The sequence below is a fragment of the Dendropsophus ebraccatus genome, chromosome 14, assembly GCF_027789765.1.
Source record: "Dendropsophus ebraccatus isolate aDenEbr1 chromosome 14, aDenEbr1.pat, whole genome shotgun sequence".
Classification (NCBI taxonomy): Eukaryota; Metazoa; Chordata; class Amphibia; order Anura; family Hylidae; genus Dendropsophus; species Dendropsophus ebraccatus.
In genome coordinates this window covers 48,472,314-48,487,552 of record NC_091467.1, presented here as the reverse complement: position 1 = coordinate 48,487,552, position 15,239 = coordinate 48,472,314, and the positions used below count along the sequence as shown (strand labels likewise).

General features: G+C 39.7%; 1 protein-coding gene and 1 long non-coding RNA gene across 3 annotated transcripts in view; one reads left to right on the top strand and one right to left on the bottom strand.

The window, feature by feature from the left end:
• The window catches only part of LOC138773116 (uncharacterized), a 201,354-nt gene that overhangs the window by 116,186 nt on the left and 69,929 nt on the right, over positions 1–15,239 (top strand). Inside the window, exons 3-4 of the long non-coding RNA XR_011359876.1 lie at positions 9,500–9,691; positions 12,253–12,304. This is a non-coding gene — a long non-coding RNA (uncharacterized lncRNA). The remainder of the gene's footprint in view (positions 1–9,499; positions 9,692–12,252; positions 12,305–15,239) is intronic.
• Positions 7,957–15,239, bottom strand: part of MYT1 (myelin transcription factor 1) — a 51,805-nt gene continuing 44,522 nt past the window's right edge. For both annotated transcript variants that reach the window (XM_069954089.1, XM_069954090.1), the window contains 5 exons: positions 13,857–14,078; positions 13,626–13,717; positions 12,076–12,179; positions 11,020–11,163; positions 7,957–10,037 (listed from right to left, as the gene is read on the bottom strand). In XM_069954089.1, coding sequence (XP_069810190.1) covers positions 9,897–10,037; positions 11,020–11,163; positions 12,076–12,179; positions 13,626–13,717; positions 13,857–14,078 — 703 coding nt within the window. In that variant the 3' untranslated portion in view covers positions 7,957–9,896. The remainder of the gene's footprint in view (positions 10,038–11,019; positions 11,164–12,075; positions 12,180–13,625; positions 13,718–13,856; positions 14,079–15,239) is intronic.

Below are 15,239 nucleotides of genomic sequence, written 5' to 3'. Positions count from 1 at the left end.
CCCACGTTGCCCGTAACCACCCCAGATTGTCTGTAACCACCGCAGGTTGCCCATAACCACCGCAGGTTGCCCATAACCACACCTGGTTGACCGTGACCACCCCAGCTTGCCCGTGACCACACCAGGTTGCCCGTGACCACCCCAGGTTGCCCGTGACCACCCCAGGTTGCCCGTGACCACCCCACATTACCTGTAATCAAATTTTTTATTGTATTTTAGTAACTGCGCTATTCTAATAACAATTTCTAGCTGCAGTTTTGCTCCAGCAAATTGGCGCTTCCTTCCTTCTGAGCCTGGCTGTGTGCCCATACTGTGGTTTATGCCCACATATGGGGTACCGTTTTACTCAGAAGAACCTGCGTTACAGATTTTAGGGTACGTTTTTTCTCCCATTCATCGTGAAATTAAGAAATTTTTAACTAAACAAACATATTATTGGAAAAATTCGAGTTTTTCATTTTTACTGTCTTATTTTGAATACTTTCCTCTAATACCTGTGGGGTCAAACCGCTCACTGCACCCCAAGATGAATTCTTTCAGGGGTGTACTTTCTTAAATAGGGTGACCTTTGGGGGAGTTCTATTCTGCTGACACTACAGGGGTGCTGCAAACGCACCTGGCGCTCAGAAACTTCTTCGGAAAAATCTGCACTGAAAATGCTAATTAGCGCTCCTTCCCTTCTGAGCCCGGCTGTGTGCCCATACAGTGGTTTATGCCCACATATGGGGTACCGTTGTATTCAGTAGAACCTTCTTTACAAATTTTGGGGTACTTTTTTTCTCTTGTTCCTCGTGAAATTGAGAAATTTCAAACTAAACAAACATTATTGGAAAAATTTGTGTTTTTCATTTTTACTGTCTAATTTTGAATACTTTCCTCTAATGCATGTGGGGTCAAAATGCTCATCCTACCCAAAGATGAATTCTTTGAGGGGTGTACTTTCGAAAATGGGGTGACTTTTGGGGGGATTCTATTCTGCGGACACTACAGGGGCTCTGCAAATGCACCTGGCGCTCAGAAACTTCTTCAGCAAAATCTGCATTAAAAAAGCTAATTGGCGCTCCTTTCCTTCTGAGCCCGGCTGTGTGCCCATACAGTGGTTTACGCCCACATCTGGGGTACCTTTGTATTCAGGAGAACCTGTGTTACAAATTTTGGCATGCTTTTTTCTCATGTTCCTTTTGAAAATGAGAAACTTTAATCTAAACGTATATATTATTTGAAAATTTTATTTTTCGATTTTTTTCTGGCCTAATGGCGAATACTTTCCTCCAGCCCCTGTAGGGTTAAAATGCTCATTATACCCCTAGATTAATTCTTTAAGGTGTCTAGTTTCCAAAATGGGGTCACTTATGGGGGTTTCCAGTATACAAGCCTTCTAAATCCATTTAAAAAAGAACTGGTCCCTAAAAAAAATCAGTTTTTGAAATTTTCACAAAATGTGATAATTTGCTAATAAATTTAAGCCCCGTAACACCCTAAAAAAGTAAAATATGTTTCCCAAATTATGCCAGAATAAAGAGGACATATTGGTAATGTGATTTAGTAACTAATTTATGTGCTATGACCTCCTTTTTTTAGAAGCAGAGAATTTCAGAAGTTCATAAAATGCTAAATTTTCAAATTTTTCATGATATTTTGATGTTTTTCACAAAAAATACACAAAGTAGTGACCAAATTTTGCTACTAATATAAAGTGTCATATGTGACGAAAAAACAATCTCAGAATCGCTAGCATACGTTAAAGCATCACTGAGCTATAAGCGCATAAAGTGAGACAGGTCAGATTTTGAAAAATGAGCCTGGTCATTAAGGCCAAAACAGGCTTTAGAGGCAAGGGGTTAAGGTTTCGCCTGTGATATGTGAACGAAAGCATGTCAGACCAGAGCTAACACACTGCCATGTAATGACCATCTGTGATGTAAGCACGTATATGTACATATATGTATATCCCAATGGCTTACTAATTGTACATGATGTTTGAGAAAGGAGCCAAAATGGCTTGGGAACGTATTATGTGTAATAAATTTAATTTTACATTATTTTATGGCATTTTATTGCTGCCTATTGTTTGGACCTGAGCCCATCACCTATGTTGCAGTGGAGGTGATTTGTCTAATGATCAAAACTTTTGTCATGTCAATGTAACAGAAAAAGCATAAAGATAGCCAGCACCCCACTAATACTTGTTCACACTGTGCAGTTTGCATGCTGCAGTGGCTAACATATAGGCAAAAACTGAAAAAATGCTGCAGCACACCGCAAGTGTCAGGACTCACCACATATACTCGCTCTACCATACACACAATAAAAACCTTCTTTTTAAATTAGGTTCTTAGCTAACTATTTTATCAAACAGAATGTACAATCTCACCGCATTAAGGTGAACCTCAGTGAGATACTAGCAATGGCCTCTCTTGGATTATAAGTCTACAAACTGGGCATACAGGATCCAACTAAACACTAAACTAAGCATACCGGATCCGCAGCGGACTTCTTACTGCGAATTGGCAGCGAGAACCGCTGCGGATCCCTGCCCAGTGAACTCTATGGGCAGACAAATTCGCAGCAGGATGCACATCCCGCTGCGAGTATGTCTGCAGCCCGCCCTAGTAACCGCCGCCCCCCCCCCCCCCCCCCCGCCGTGGGACCCTATACTTCACCCGGTCCCTGCCCCGGCTAGTTTCGGGGCTCCCGGTGTCTTCACATCCCGCTCAGCCAATCAGTGCGTTGCTGCGGGACTGGGCGAAGTATAGTGTCCCGTGGCGGGGGGGGGGGTTTAAGGGCGGGGCTGCGGACACACTCGCAGCGGGATGTGCATCCTGTTGCGAGTTTGTCTGCCCATAGGGTTTATTGGGCAGGAATCTGCAGCAGGTGTCACTGCGAATTTGCAGCTAAAAACCCGCTGCGGATCCGGTACATGTGAACGCGGCCTAAAACACCCACAGGAGATGAGGAGATGGGTAGAGTGCAAGCTAAGAGGAGATAGTCACACCTAAGCTAAGAGGAGATAGTCACACCTAAGCTAAAAAAAATCTTTAGAGTAGTATCTTTAGGGAGTACATGCGGTGAGTCTTGTTGCTTGCAGGTTGTTGCAGAATTTTTTCTCTTTTTGTCTGTATGTTAGAGATGACAGCGGGCAAACTGCACAGTGTAAACAAGTGTTAGTGGAGTGCTGGATATCTTTTTTTTTTTTTTGTTACATGTGGGGTGTGTGGCTACCTCCTTTTAGCTTATACTCCACCCATCTCCTGTGAGAGTTTAGTTGGATCCTGTATGCCCAGTTTGTCAATCCCGCTGCAAGTATGTGCTCTCATAGGATGAATGGCACTAGATCTGCAGCGGATCCGGTAGGTGTAAAGGCCCCCTTAGTCGAGCTTGAGTAAGGAGCACTTACTGAACACTAGTGGGGTTTTTAATCAATAAGTTACAGATTATACTGAATCTTTTCCAGTAAATAATAAATATTATCAATTTAGATTAGAAAATTATTAAAAGCAGTTTACGACAGGAATTAGATGTGAAAGCACATTTGTATAAATCGTTCTTGAATTTAAAAATGTATACGGCCATGTTGGATCAAGCAGCTTGAAACCTATAGTGTTTAATTCCACAGCTTGTGTTTTATATCTTACGACCTGTGATAAGTTGCTGTAGGTAAAAACATCTGAGCTGCTGTGTTTTTATTTGCATGAAAAAAATACAGTATCCATTAGTGCCCACCAGATGTCCCCATTGATGTAATTTAGTCTTAGATTTTATTGCTGCAAAACAATAAGATGTGAAGCAGTGTGATATCCAAACGTCTTGGGCTAGGTTCACATTTATGCTGGTGCTCTGTTAGGAACCTCTGTTGGAAAGTCAGTTTGAAGCCACAGGATGAGGCCTTGCAGTCAGTTCAGTAATAGCCAATACTGATTTACATGGATACTTGAGAGATCCCATTAATTTTAAGGAGGTCCATCAGGTTTTTGTCTGGTGTCCATTTATTTTGCAGGATTTGAGTGGACAAAATGAGCGCTCACTAAATTTTTTTTTGTCTGCTCAGATCCTGCTAAATAAACTTAACATCTGGAGGAAGTGCGAACCTAGCCTCATGGTGTAGGCCAGTATGGTGTAGTTCCTAATAGAAAAAGCTAGGAGTGATTCCTAACATAAGGAAACGCTTGTAGAAAAGACTTATATGTTCAGATTCTCATCTCCCCCTTTCCATCAGGGGTATTGATATCTTGCTGAAATGAATAGCACAGACTCAGTTTTCTGTCAAAAAACCTAGTGGAAATATGATTGACCCAATAGGATCAAATCAATCTGAGCTAAAATAGACCAAGATTATATTAAATTGTGTTGTATGTATTGTCACATACGGATGTTGCAGAAGTATCTTTCTTTGCTGTTTTAGTAACACTATGGGCAACTCAAACATTGCAATGACATATACCATATTGAATATATCTATAGGGGGATGCAGGTGCTATGACAATAGATGCAATATTGGCCAATGTACTTGCAGCGTTCATGAAAAAGGTAAATATTGGGTGTGCAGATGCCACACCATGGTTTACTGGTGGATATTCTGACAAAAGGAAAATGACTGCAGCACTCCCATAAGGTTGTGTAAAGGTTTATTAAATCCATTAATTGGACGAGTGATGTTTCAGTCCTTCTATCGGGACTTTTTTTTCAAGTAGATAGATAGGTAAATAAAGAGAGTTCCATAGATAGTATGGCTGAAAAAAGACATCAAGCAAGTTCAACCAAGTCAGATACATATGAGATAGATAGGAGACATTAGATAGACAGATAGATGAAATCGATAGATAGATAGATAGATAGATATCAGAAAACAGAAGCAGCACTTCGTATAAGATGGATGTCGGGTGCCAGCAGATCCAAGTCGAGACCAGGGAACGTGCTATATAATAGAAGAGTGCTGTGGATTTTCCATTATAATATAGATAGATAGATAGATAGATAGATTACTAGATAGATAGATAGATAGATAGATAATTAAATAGATAGAGAGAGATAAGAGGTAGAAAAATAGATAGACAGATAATAGATAGATAGATATATGAGATGGAATAGATATATAGAAGAGATGAGATAGATAGATAGATAGATATGAGATAGATAGATAGATAGATAGATAGATAGATAGATAGATATTAGATAGATAGATAGATAGATAGATAGGAGATAGATAGATAGATAGATAGATAGATAGATAGATAGATAATAGATAGATAGATGGATAGATAGATAGATAGATAGATAGATAGATAGATAGATAGATAGATAGATAGATATGGGATAGATAGATGATAGATAGGAGATAGATAGATAGATAGATAGATAGATAGATAGATAGATAGATAGATAAAAAAGCTTGAGAAAAGCTCTTATTATTAGAGCTGAAACGTCGCACTTTTGTTTCATGGGCAAATAAAGCCCACATTTTTCTTCATTCCGGAGGGCTGAAGTCATTTTGCTTGATAGATAGATAGTAGATAGATAGATAGATAGGAGATAGATAGATAATGGATGGATGGATGGATAGATAGATAGATAGATAGATAGATAGATAGATAGATAGATAGATAGATAGATAGGAGATAGATAGATAGATAATGGATGGATGGATAGATAGATAGATAGATAGATAGATAGATAGATAGATAGATAGATAGATAGATATAACATACAGATGAAATAGCTGGATAGATAAGAGATATAGATACAAAGATGTATATGAGAGTGATAGCAATGAGATATATAATAGTGTATGTATTTCATATGCTGCTAGCCAGGTGAGCAGCATTACAGTCTCTCCTCCCCATCCAGCATGCAGTGTAAATAACAAATGGACACATCTATTCTCCATGACACATCCTCTGCCAACAGAACTCTCTCCATCAGCCGTCCTAGTTTCCATAGTTACTCTGCATTTGTAGCAGAACAAGCATCTATTGTTGCAGAATCATTCATTTCACTCATCACTCAACCTGAGCAAGATTAAAGATATGTACGGCCATAAAAAAGTGGAAAGCGCTAAGTGCTTGTAATATCGGAGGAAAAGGCAGCATTAGAATTCACAGCGAAGCGCAGCAAATCTGTCATATACAATGTGGTGAAGCTCCACCGCCGAGTAGCACATGTAAAGATTCTATGTTATCCTGTTGTTTTCTTTTAGTTTGACTCTGTAAATTTTGTGACTTTTGTAAACCAGAAAACTGGCAAACAGAGATAACAATACCCAGGGCAATCTAGTTCATTGACACTTACCTATGGGGAAATTAACACACGTCATAACTGGAATAAAATGAACATATCAATAAGACCTGTCAGAAACAGCTAACCTGGTTGTAGATGGTTTCTGGGTTCAACACGTTTTAACTACATGGAAGATATATTAAAGGGGTTAATTGCTCAGTGTACAGAAATAGTAAGTGTATTCACTGTATATACTGACAGCAGCTCCCTGTGTACGAAACTCAGACTCCCCTCCTCCATGCTGGGCTGTCCTGCTCTGTAGTGGGTCTGTCCATAAGATGGCTGACATGGAGGAGCATGTGACCATGGTCACATGCTCCTCCCTGTCAGCCATCTTGTGGACTGATCACATCTTTTGTGCAGCTTCAAATGTATTGTTATGGGCTTCATATCTCCCTGTGTAAACAGGATGCACAGCTGTTAGCAATATATTTAAATGGCCGGATGAACAATACAGTGACCGATCATTCTTACAGCCTGACTGCACAATGAATCGCCTCGCTGATGGACCTCGCCTGCGTCCTTGCACAGCCTTCTAATCCACGTGGCTAGCAGAGGTACCTAGCAGATTTTACTGACAGAATAACAGTGCACTCAAAGAGATCCTTAGCAAACCAGGCAGGTTGTATATAGAATTACAAATTGTTTCCATTTACTTCTATGGAGCTGAGCTGCAATACCAAACACAAACTGACGACGAGTGTTTTTCTAATTCTAAATATCCATTTAAAAACTACTTACAATCTACTTTTCTCCATGGTATGTGCGGGGACAAGTTTAGGGACCTTAAGGATCTGTAACCCACTATTGCGGGTCTGCAATGAGGCCCAATTCGGTGGTCCGTGATATGAAAACATCAATATGGGTGTATCTTTGACAAATAATATATATATTGTGAAGAAAAGAACAATAAAAAGACAGATATCCACAAGTAGAACGTGAGTTTTATTTGTGAAGTGAAGTCAGGTTGGTTTTTGAAAGTTCCCTGAGGCCGGATTCACAGTATTTGAAAGATTATCACAGAACAACAGCTAGTCTGCATCAGCCTTCAATGCAACCTTTTATTATTCTTCTTATTATTAATATTATTATTATTTTTGTTATTTAACTTTAAATATTAACAGGAATTTCTTCACATAAACGATCACATAACAGACTCACAAACATGACAAAATAAATATACAACAAGTTCACATGTTCATTTTTTTTTTACTTAATAAATAAATACAGCATTTTATATACTGTCATCAGTGCCTGCAATATTGTGGCCTTTTGTGGTGGAGAAGACTGCAACCAACTAATCGATGAAGTCTTCCTCAGCACAAAAGGGGTTACATAAATTAAAAAAAAAAAAGAAAGAAAAGCAATTGCAACAAAATGAAAAAAAAAATCTATTTTTTTCCCCTTTGCCCAATAAAATTAAAATAAACAAAAATATCAAAACTCCTGTTTTATAAAATATTTTTTAAAAAATTCCCATTGTTTAAAAGAATAAATAACAAAATATATAAAAAATAACTAAGTTTCATCAAAACTAGTAGCTGTAGATAGCGTTTTTTTATTTTTATTTCTTATTATTTTCCCATGGAATATAATTTCTCAAAAGTTTTTCTTTATTTTTTATGTTTTTCTTTTTTTTTTTTTTTTCTTTTCTTTATTTATTTTTTGCTCTTTCCCCTTATTACCATGTGGTGTCCAGTTACAAAAAAATAATAATAAATTAACAAACTTTAAATAAATATCAAATGTTAACATATGGAATGAATGAATAAATTACAACAGAACTTGCCAAAATTAAATAATTTACATAATAATTAAACCTATATCTATAGTGTTTCCGTGGAAGTGCAGCTGTTCTACAGGGTAATGTACTAAACTGGTTTGCATTCACAAACAGGATGGGGCTTATTTACAAAAGCAGGGCTGTGGTATGAATTTGCACAATACATCTAATCTTCAACACCACGTAATCCAGAAATTGTTTTTCCAGAATTTAAGAGTCCTATATGCCAACTGCTATGTATTTAAAGTGTTCCCTGCTAATATTCTGCTCTATAAAAAGCAATAACATACAGAATTTCCACGGAAAGCCTCAGTGCACGAGTTGATTTCTTTTACTGTCTATTGGAATCCACAAAGGTCTTAAAGTGCACAATGAGATATTAAATAGTATTCTGAACCCTTTTAGTGCTGTATGTCATGTAACAGATTATGTAAAAAATCCCAATGATAAAAATATGGTCAAAGGCTTAAAACGTATTATTCTCATGGAGTGGGGTAGTGCAATATGGAGATGTGTACTATTGTTTCATAACTCTATCTTGGTCTGTTTTATTGAAGCACAAATGTATTAATTAAAAAAAATATCTTTCGTTAAAACTGCTTGGGTCCAGTTCAGAAATGCTTTGAGTTAAAGAAGAACTCTGATGAACAATAACTAATAACTTAATAGCATAATAACTTAACTTTGATCTATGTCATAACATAGGTTGCCTGAATATATCTTTCTTTTTTTTGCTGGGGCTTTCTGTGGTTGGTTTATAGCTTTACTGTGGGATTTTAAAAAATAATCTGGAATTTTTTTTCCCGCTGATAAATTAAAAAATACATAAAGTGTTCCCTGTGTTCACAATAAAAGTGTTCCCAAAAATAAATTTATATTTCAGCACATGAGACTTAAGTATGTCAAGTGCAGCCAAAATTTATACAGCCATACGTTCAAGGTGGTCTCAAATCATGGTCATGCCAAATTTTGGATAGGATCAGCCAAGCGCCAACCCCAAAAGGCACACCACCATTCCTGAAGGGCGTATAAATCTTTCTGCTTTACATTTCTTGCACTGCAGCACACCAGGGACGAAGACATAACACAATTCCAAAAATTGTAGACAATGTAACATGACACAAGCTGGCCACCCCACCCTTACTGTCAGAGTGGTCAGCGACTGATGCGCTTCATAACTAATTTTCACGTGTTTTACAGCAAGTTTCTGACCTCCAACTGCTTACACTAGGGTTAAGACACCAAAAGAAATAAAAAACAAAACAAAATTGAACTATGCAGTTGGTAACTCCAAAAGCTTTCCCTGAGATCCTTTAATCCTTTGCGCTTCTGTTGGAATTAAAGAACTGCTCTTCAAATGTTTCTTGTGAAAAACAAAAAAAGAAAATAAAAAATATTTTCGCCTCTTCTTATAATACTTGACATTTGTATTTCCCCTGCCAGGTGATTTTTCAAAAGACACAAGGAGTGAAATGGCCCAGACAGAGATAAAGCTTCCGTTTTGGCTTCTGGTTGAGTTTGGTCCATGTACAAACCTCAGGGATTTGCTGCAGAGAATCGATTCCTTTGTGTCTTTATACACCTTAGTTGGACAACATGGGCCCATTTACAGTCATTTGCCGCTGCCAATTACAGGTAGGTAACACCTCTTTTCATTTTTTTGGATGTGTCCGAACTTCCTGTCTGGCTTCCATATACATTTGTAAGTTCAGTCTTTGTCCAGATATTTTTGGGCTTTATTTTCTCAATTTGTTTTGGTCCATAAAGTTTGTGATTCAATGCACAGAGCACAAGGCTTGTGAACCTGAATACTAGATGGGAATGTCCTCATACCCCTTCTTTACACCTGGATACCTTTGACTGCTTGTTTGATACTTTCAAGCAATGCTTTGTTCTCTGGGTTTTGGTAACACTCTTGGTTACTGTACATATCAGTCAGAGTAGTCACATAGGCATCAAAGTTCTGTTCACTGATTGGTTCCTGTAACAAAGGCAGTTAAATGAGTAACACAAATATAAATCTATTGAAGTGCAGCTTTTCTTTAGTTTCAGAAATCTTAGTTATCAGAAGCTGCGCCTGTGTCATCCGCGGCGGGTCCCGGCTATTAGTGATAGCTGGGGACCCGCCACAACTCTCAGCCTTTGAGCCATGCTCCGGTGCTGAGAGTTAACCCTATAGATACTACAGTCAGCACGACTGCAGCATCTATAGGGCTCCTGACAGAGAATTCTCCCTCTACAGAAGTAGAATTCTCTGCCGGTGTCCATCGTACTCTGCGAAGTGATCGCAGAGCCCCGATGGTAGCCATGAAAATCAGGAGCTGCGCCTGTGTCATCCACGGTGGGTCCTGGCTGTCAGTGATAGCTGGGGACCCGCCGCAACTCTCAGCCTTGGAGCCATGCTCCGCTGCTGAGAGTTGACCCTATAGATACTACGGTCAGCACGACTGCAGCATCTATAGGGCTCCTGACAGAGAATTCTCCCACTACAACAGGAGAATTCTCTGCCGATGTCCATCGGAGCTCTGCGAAGTGATCGCAGAGCCCCGATGGTAGCCATGGAAACCGGAAGCTTTAAGCTTCCGGTTTCCTAAGTACGGAGGCCGGCGGGGGGGAGGCAGTGAAGACTGGTTGTGCAGGGAGCTTTCCTGTGAGCTCTGCCTCCTCCCCTCTCTCCCCTGCCACTGTCATAAGTTTGTAACAGTGGCAGGGGAAAGAGGAGAGGGGGCAGACATACGGACATCAGCTTATGGGATCATTATGATCCCATAAGCTGATGTCCAAACACGACCTGGGCATTGAGGCATCAATGACTCCAGGTCGTGAAACGGTTAAAGAAATTGTGTAAACATTTTCACATGCAGTGGTCAAATGCTATGTGATTTACTGGCCTATTTCTGAGTATGGACAAAGTTTTCACCACACAGCAACCACGCAGACAGAATCTACAATATAACACTCACCATGTGTGGAAGGCGGATATTGGTAAGACTTCGTATGAGTGCCTGGCTTAGCCCAGAAAGTTCTACAAACAGAGCTTCATTCTGTTCTTCTATAACCTTATTCTCATCTTCAATGTTCTTCAGGTTCTTCTCCATTGTTGTTATCTGTTTTAATAAGAATGTATTCAGCATTGTTAAGAAGCTGATCTCAGATATATTTTTACAGATATAATCATCTTAGGCTAGGACTAGGGCTACAAATCAAATTTGGTTATGCAACAGTAAATTGACTCTTAATTGTTTTTTTCAGTGAGTGTCCGGTTAAAATTATGTTGCATGTCCCAGCACATGCCTAAAAACCTTTTCTGCTTCCATGGCAAAAACACTTTTGTCTGTTACATGGAGTGATTTAATGGAATTGGCCCAACTGCATAGTATGTTTATTTCATAGATTTTTGGACCCTACATAAGGTTTAGCAGTGACAAGTGTAATATGCAAAAATCATGTATGTTAATAAGGACCTGTCACCCCCCCCCCCCCCCCCCCCCGTGCCAAGGGCCGATCCCCCGGGGGAGACCCTTATACTTACCCTGTACACGAAGTCCCACTGCTGGACCCGCTCCTGTTGCCTAGATATCGCTGTTGGAAGCCCAGCGCACGCTCATCAGACATGAGTCCGACGCTCATAGAGAATTACGGCTCCATTCATTCTCTATGAGCATCAGACTAATCTCTAATGAGCGTGCGCTGGGCTACCGGCGGCGATATCTCGGCAACGGGAGCGGGTCCAGGAGCGGGACTTGTGCACGGGGAAAGTATATGGGTCTCCACCCGGGGTCGGCCGGCTCTGCCCCGGCATGGGGGGTGACAGGTTCCCTTTAATATAACATAGTCTAAAACAACAGGTAAGTGACCTTGCATTTTTGTAACTGCATGTTTTCAGTTTTATCTTATACTGACGATGAGTTCTAAATACAGTAAATTATTCTGACCCTGTCTGATTACATTACCCTGCACATTAGTGGAGAAAGAATCAATGTTTGCTGACAGGACAAAAAATAAGACAAAGTACTGACCTGAGATTGTAGGTTCACCATGTCGGCCTCCATCTCAGAGTTCGATTCTGTGAGCTCATTTATTTCCTTGTTGAGCTGTTTGATTTCCTCATCATTTTCTAACACTGCAAAAACAGACACATATTAGTGGTATAACTTTCTGCAGGGACTAATGGACTTGTCCGCTCATTCATTCAGATTGCTCAGTCAAAGCATTTTCCTAATTCTTCTCAAAAGTCAAGTCTGCAGAGTAAGTACCACTTATCTTATTTGTTGCTTACTGATTGCATTGTAGATTTTTCTTAAGCTTTATTCACATATTCCGTAAATAAGAGCCCAATGATTTCTATTGGGTTATCCATAGTTTTCCGGATCCGCAGTCCGTGTACCAATAAAAATAGGGCAGGTCTTAGTACAGGATGCAATTGCGGAACAGAGTAGCCAATAGAAGTCTAGGGATCCACATTTCTTTACATAACGGCCGAGCAAAATACAGATCATCTTGATTTAACCTTCACCTTCCCATTTTTGGAGGGACTTAAAGAAATATGGATTTACTTTGGACAAAATTTGCAAATTGCAGATGAAGACTGTGGACATAGTGTACGGTCCTGAAAAGCTACTGAATGTGTAAATTAGGCCTAAGGGGTAGAGTTGGTATTGCAATTGCAACTGGTATTTGTCTCTTTTCACCAATGTACAACAAATCCTGCAGACTTCAGGGCAAGTTGTGCAGGTGCAGTGTCACCTCAATCTAATAAAATCCAATTCCGTTAAAACACTCTTGGGGACATTTATTAAGGAGTCTAATGTGTGCAACTATTCTAAAGAGGATTGTTCCAATATCTTGTGACTGATTTATTAATATGCAGCATGTAGCCAATGTAGCACTGCCATAGTGAATGTATCTATGTAAAAAGTCGCAAAAATTATGCAATTATATTCACCTGCTACTGACCAGATGTAAGCCTGCACCTGTTTGTGCGACTTTTTTAAAGGTCGAAAATAATAAATTGGGCGCTAATCCCGGATTATGTGAATTTTTGGGTGAATACTCAAAACAGGCAGATTTAAAAAAATGTTGCTTCTAAAAAATATTCACCCGTTGAATACTGGTTCATAAATAGAACTTAGACCAAAAATGGGCCAAAAATCCAATTATTCACCTAAAAATAGGCACAAAACCCTTGATAAATTTCCCCCTAACTCTTGATTCATAAGTCAGAATGTTCAAATTAATAAAGTGTATCTAAGTTAGCTTAAACTGCACAAGAATCTTGGTTACAAAGATTAGCATCTTAAAGAGACTCTATCAGTAGGTGTATGGTGCCCTATCTAAGAGAAGTTAAAAAGAATCACTTGCATTATTTTGTGCAGCTGATTTGGAGATATCCTCCTTAATAACAAGGACAATAACCAGTCCTCTCCATTATGTGCATGAGCTCAGGTCCTCGATATTCATGAGCATCATTACACTTTGCCCACCGGCTGCCGAATGGCAGTTATCTATGCTGTCTATAGACAGTCTGGTACCTGTCAGGTTAAGTCTAACAGCACTCATCTCCACTTACCATCACTGGTCTTAAATTTTGTTCCGAGAAGCTCGTCCCCTGAGAGTTTTCCCTTTTTCCCAGCAAAAGAAGCTCGTGGACAGCCTGACAGACTGAAGAAATTTCTTATTAGATTTTAAAGATCTTATAGCTTAAATAATATTATTTCAGTATAAATCTATAAAAGGATTTGCAGGCTGTAATAAACCAGGGTAGAGCATTTCTAGATAAAGGTGGACTAATGATTTTTACCTCCTGTGAGTTAAGAAGCTTCCGTTGGCATGACCTGACCCGTCACAACCTGGGGTTGGGCATGTTGGACCTTCATTTTTCAGAGATTTCCAGGAGAAGGCAGATCCATTCAAAGTACCTTCTTTCTGTCTACGAGCGGCAAGAGGACATCCGGACGCACTGCGGTGAGATGCATATTTACCACTTATGTGTCCAAGTCCATCACAGCCTGGAACCGGGCACCTGAGTAGGGAGTAAAATAAAAGTTTGAATGTTTTTCTGAAAACATATTGTTCACATTTAAAACTGGACTGTAGCTAAAAGGCTTAAAGGGGTATTTTACATTATCAATGTTATCAGTTCACAGTGCTACAGAGAATGAATTGATTTCCATTTGTTCGGGAGACAGCTTTTCTCTGTTTTTGTGATCAGTCCCCCACTGACCAGCTTGTTTGTGGATGGAAGATAAAATGTGGGCATACCCCTTTTATTAGAATGGCCCTTTGGGAAATGGGCATGGCCTGGTATGGAGAGGGCAGGGGTTCAAATGCATTACCATGGGCTAATAAAACAGCAAGATTTAGGCCTTATTCACACGTTGAGTGATTTTATAGATCCGTGGATGAATCTATCTACCTCTGTGATTCATAAAGAAAAATCTGTGATGGCTTCCGAGTCTGTGTTTTTCACGGATCTGTTTAAAGCTTTTTAAATGATGCTGATTACATCACGTCTGTGTTTTTTACAGATTGCATGGATGTCAGATCCATGCAATCTATGAAAAACACAGATCTCATAGACTTCTATGGGGGAATCCATGCTGTGATCTTGTCTGAGTTTTGACATGTCCTATTTTTTTCACGGAACGGATCCGTAAAAAAAAGAGACATGTGAATAGCCCAATAGAAAGCTTTGGGCATTAAAATTGTCCATGATTCCGGACAACTTCATGGAACATGTGAAGCTTTAGGCCATGTTCACACAACGTTTCACTATGTTTAGCATAAATCACGGAAGTTGTTGCAATTTGCAACAATGGCCGTTATTTTTGCTAACCATATGTTGTATTGGAATGAATGGAATCCTGTCCAGAGCGTAAACACATAGTATACGCTCCGGGCCGGGATTCTATCCAGCCGCACGAAAAACTGACATGTCAGTTTTGTGCGGCCACTATTCATTGAATAGCGGCCGCACAGAACATGTCAGTTCACACAATGGAGCGTGCGGTCGGTGTGCAGCGGTGAATTGGGATGCAGGCGCACACGGGTCCACGCCCACATCTAAATTCACCAGAAATGAACATCATCGGCCGGGATGATCTTTAGTAACACCAACCGTTCTGTGACCCGGCTGGGTAACAGAACGGCCAGTGTTATAACCCACGTGAACATGGCCTTAAAC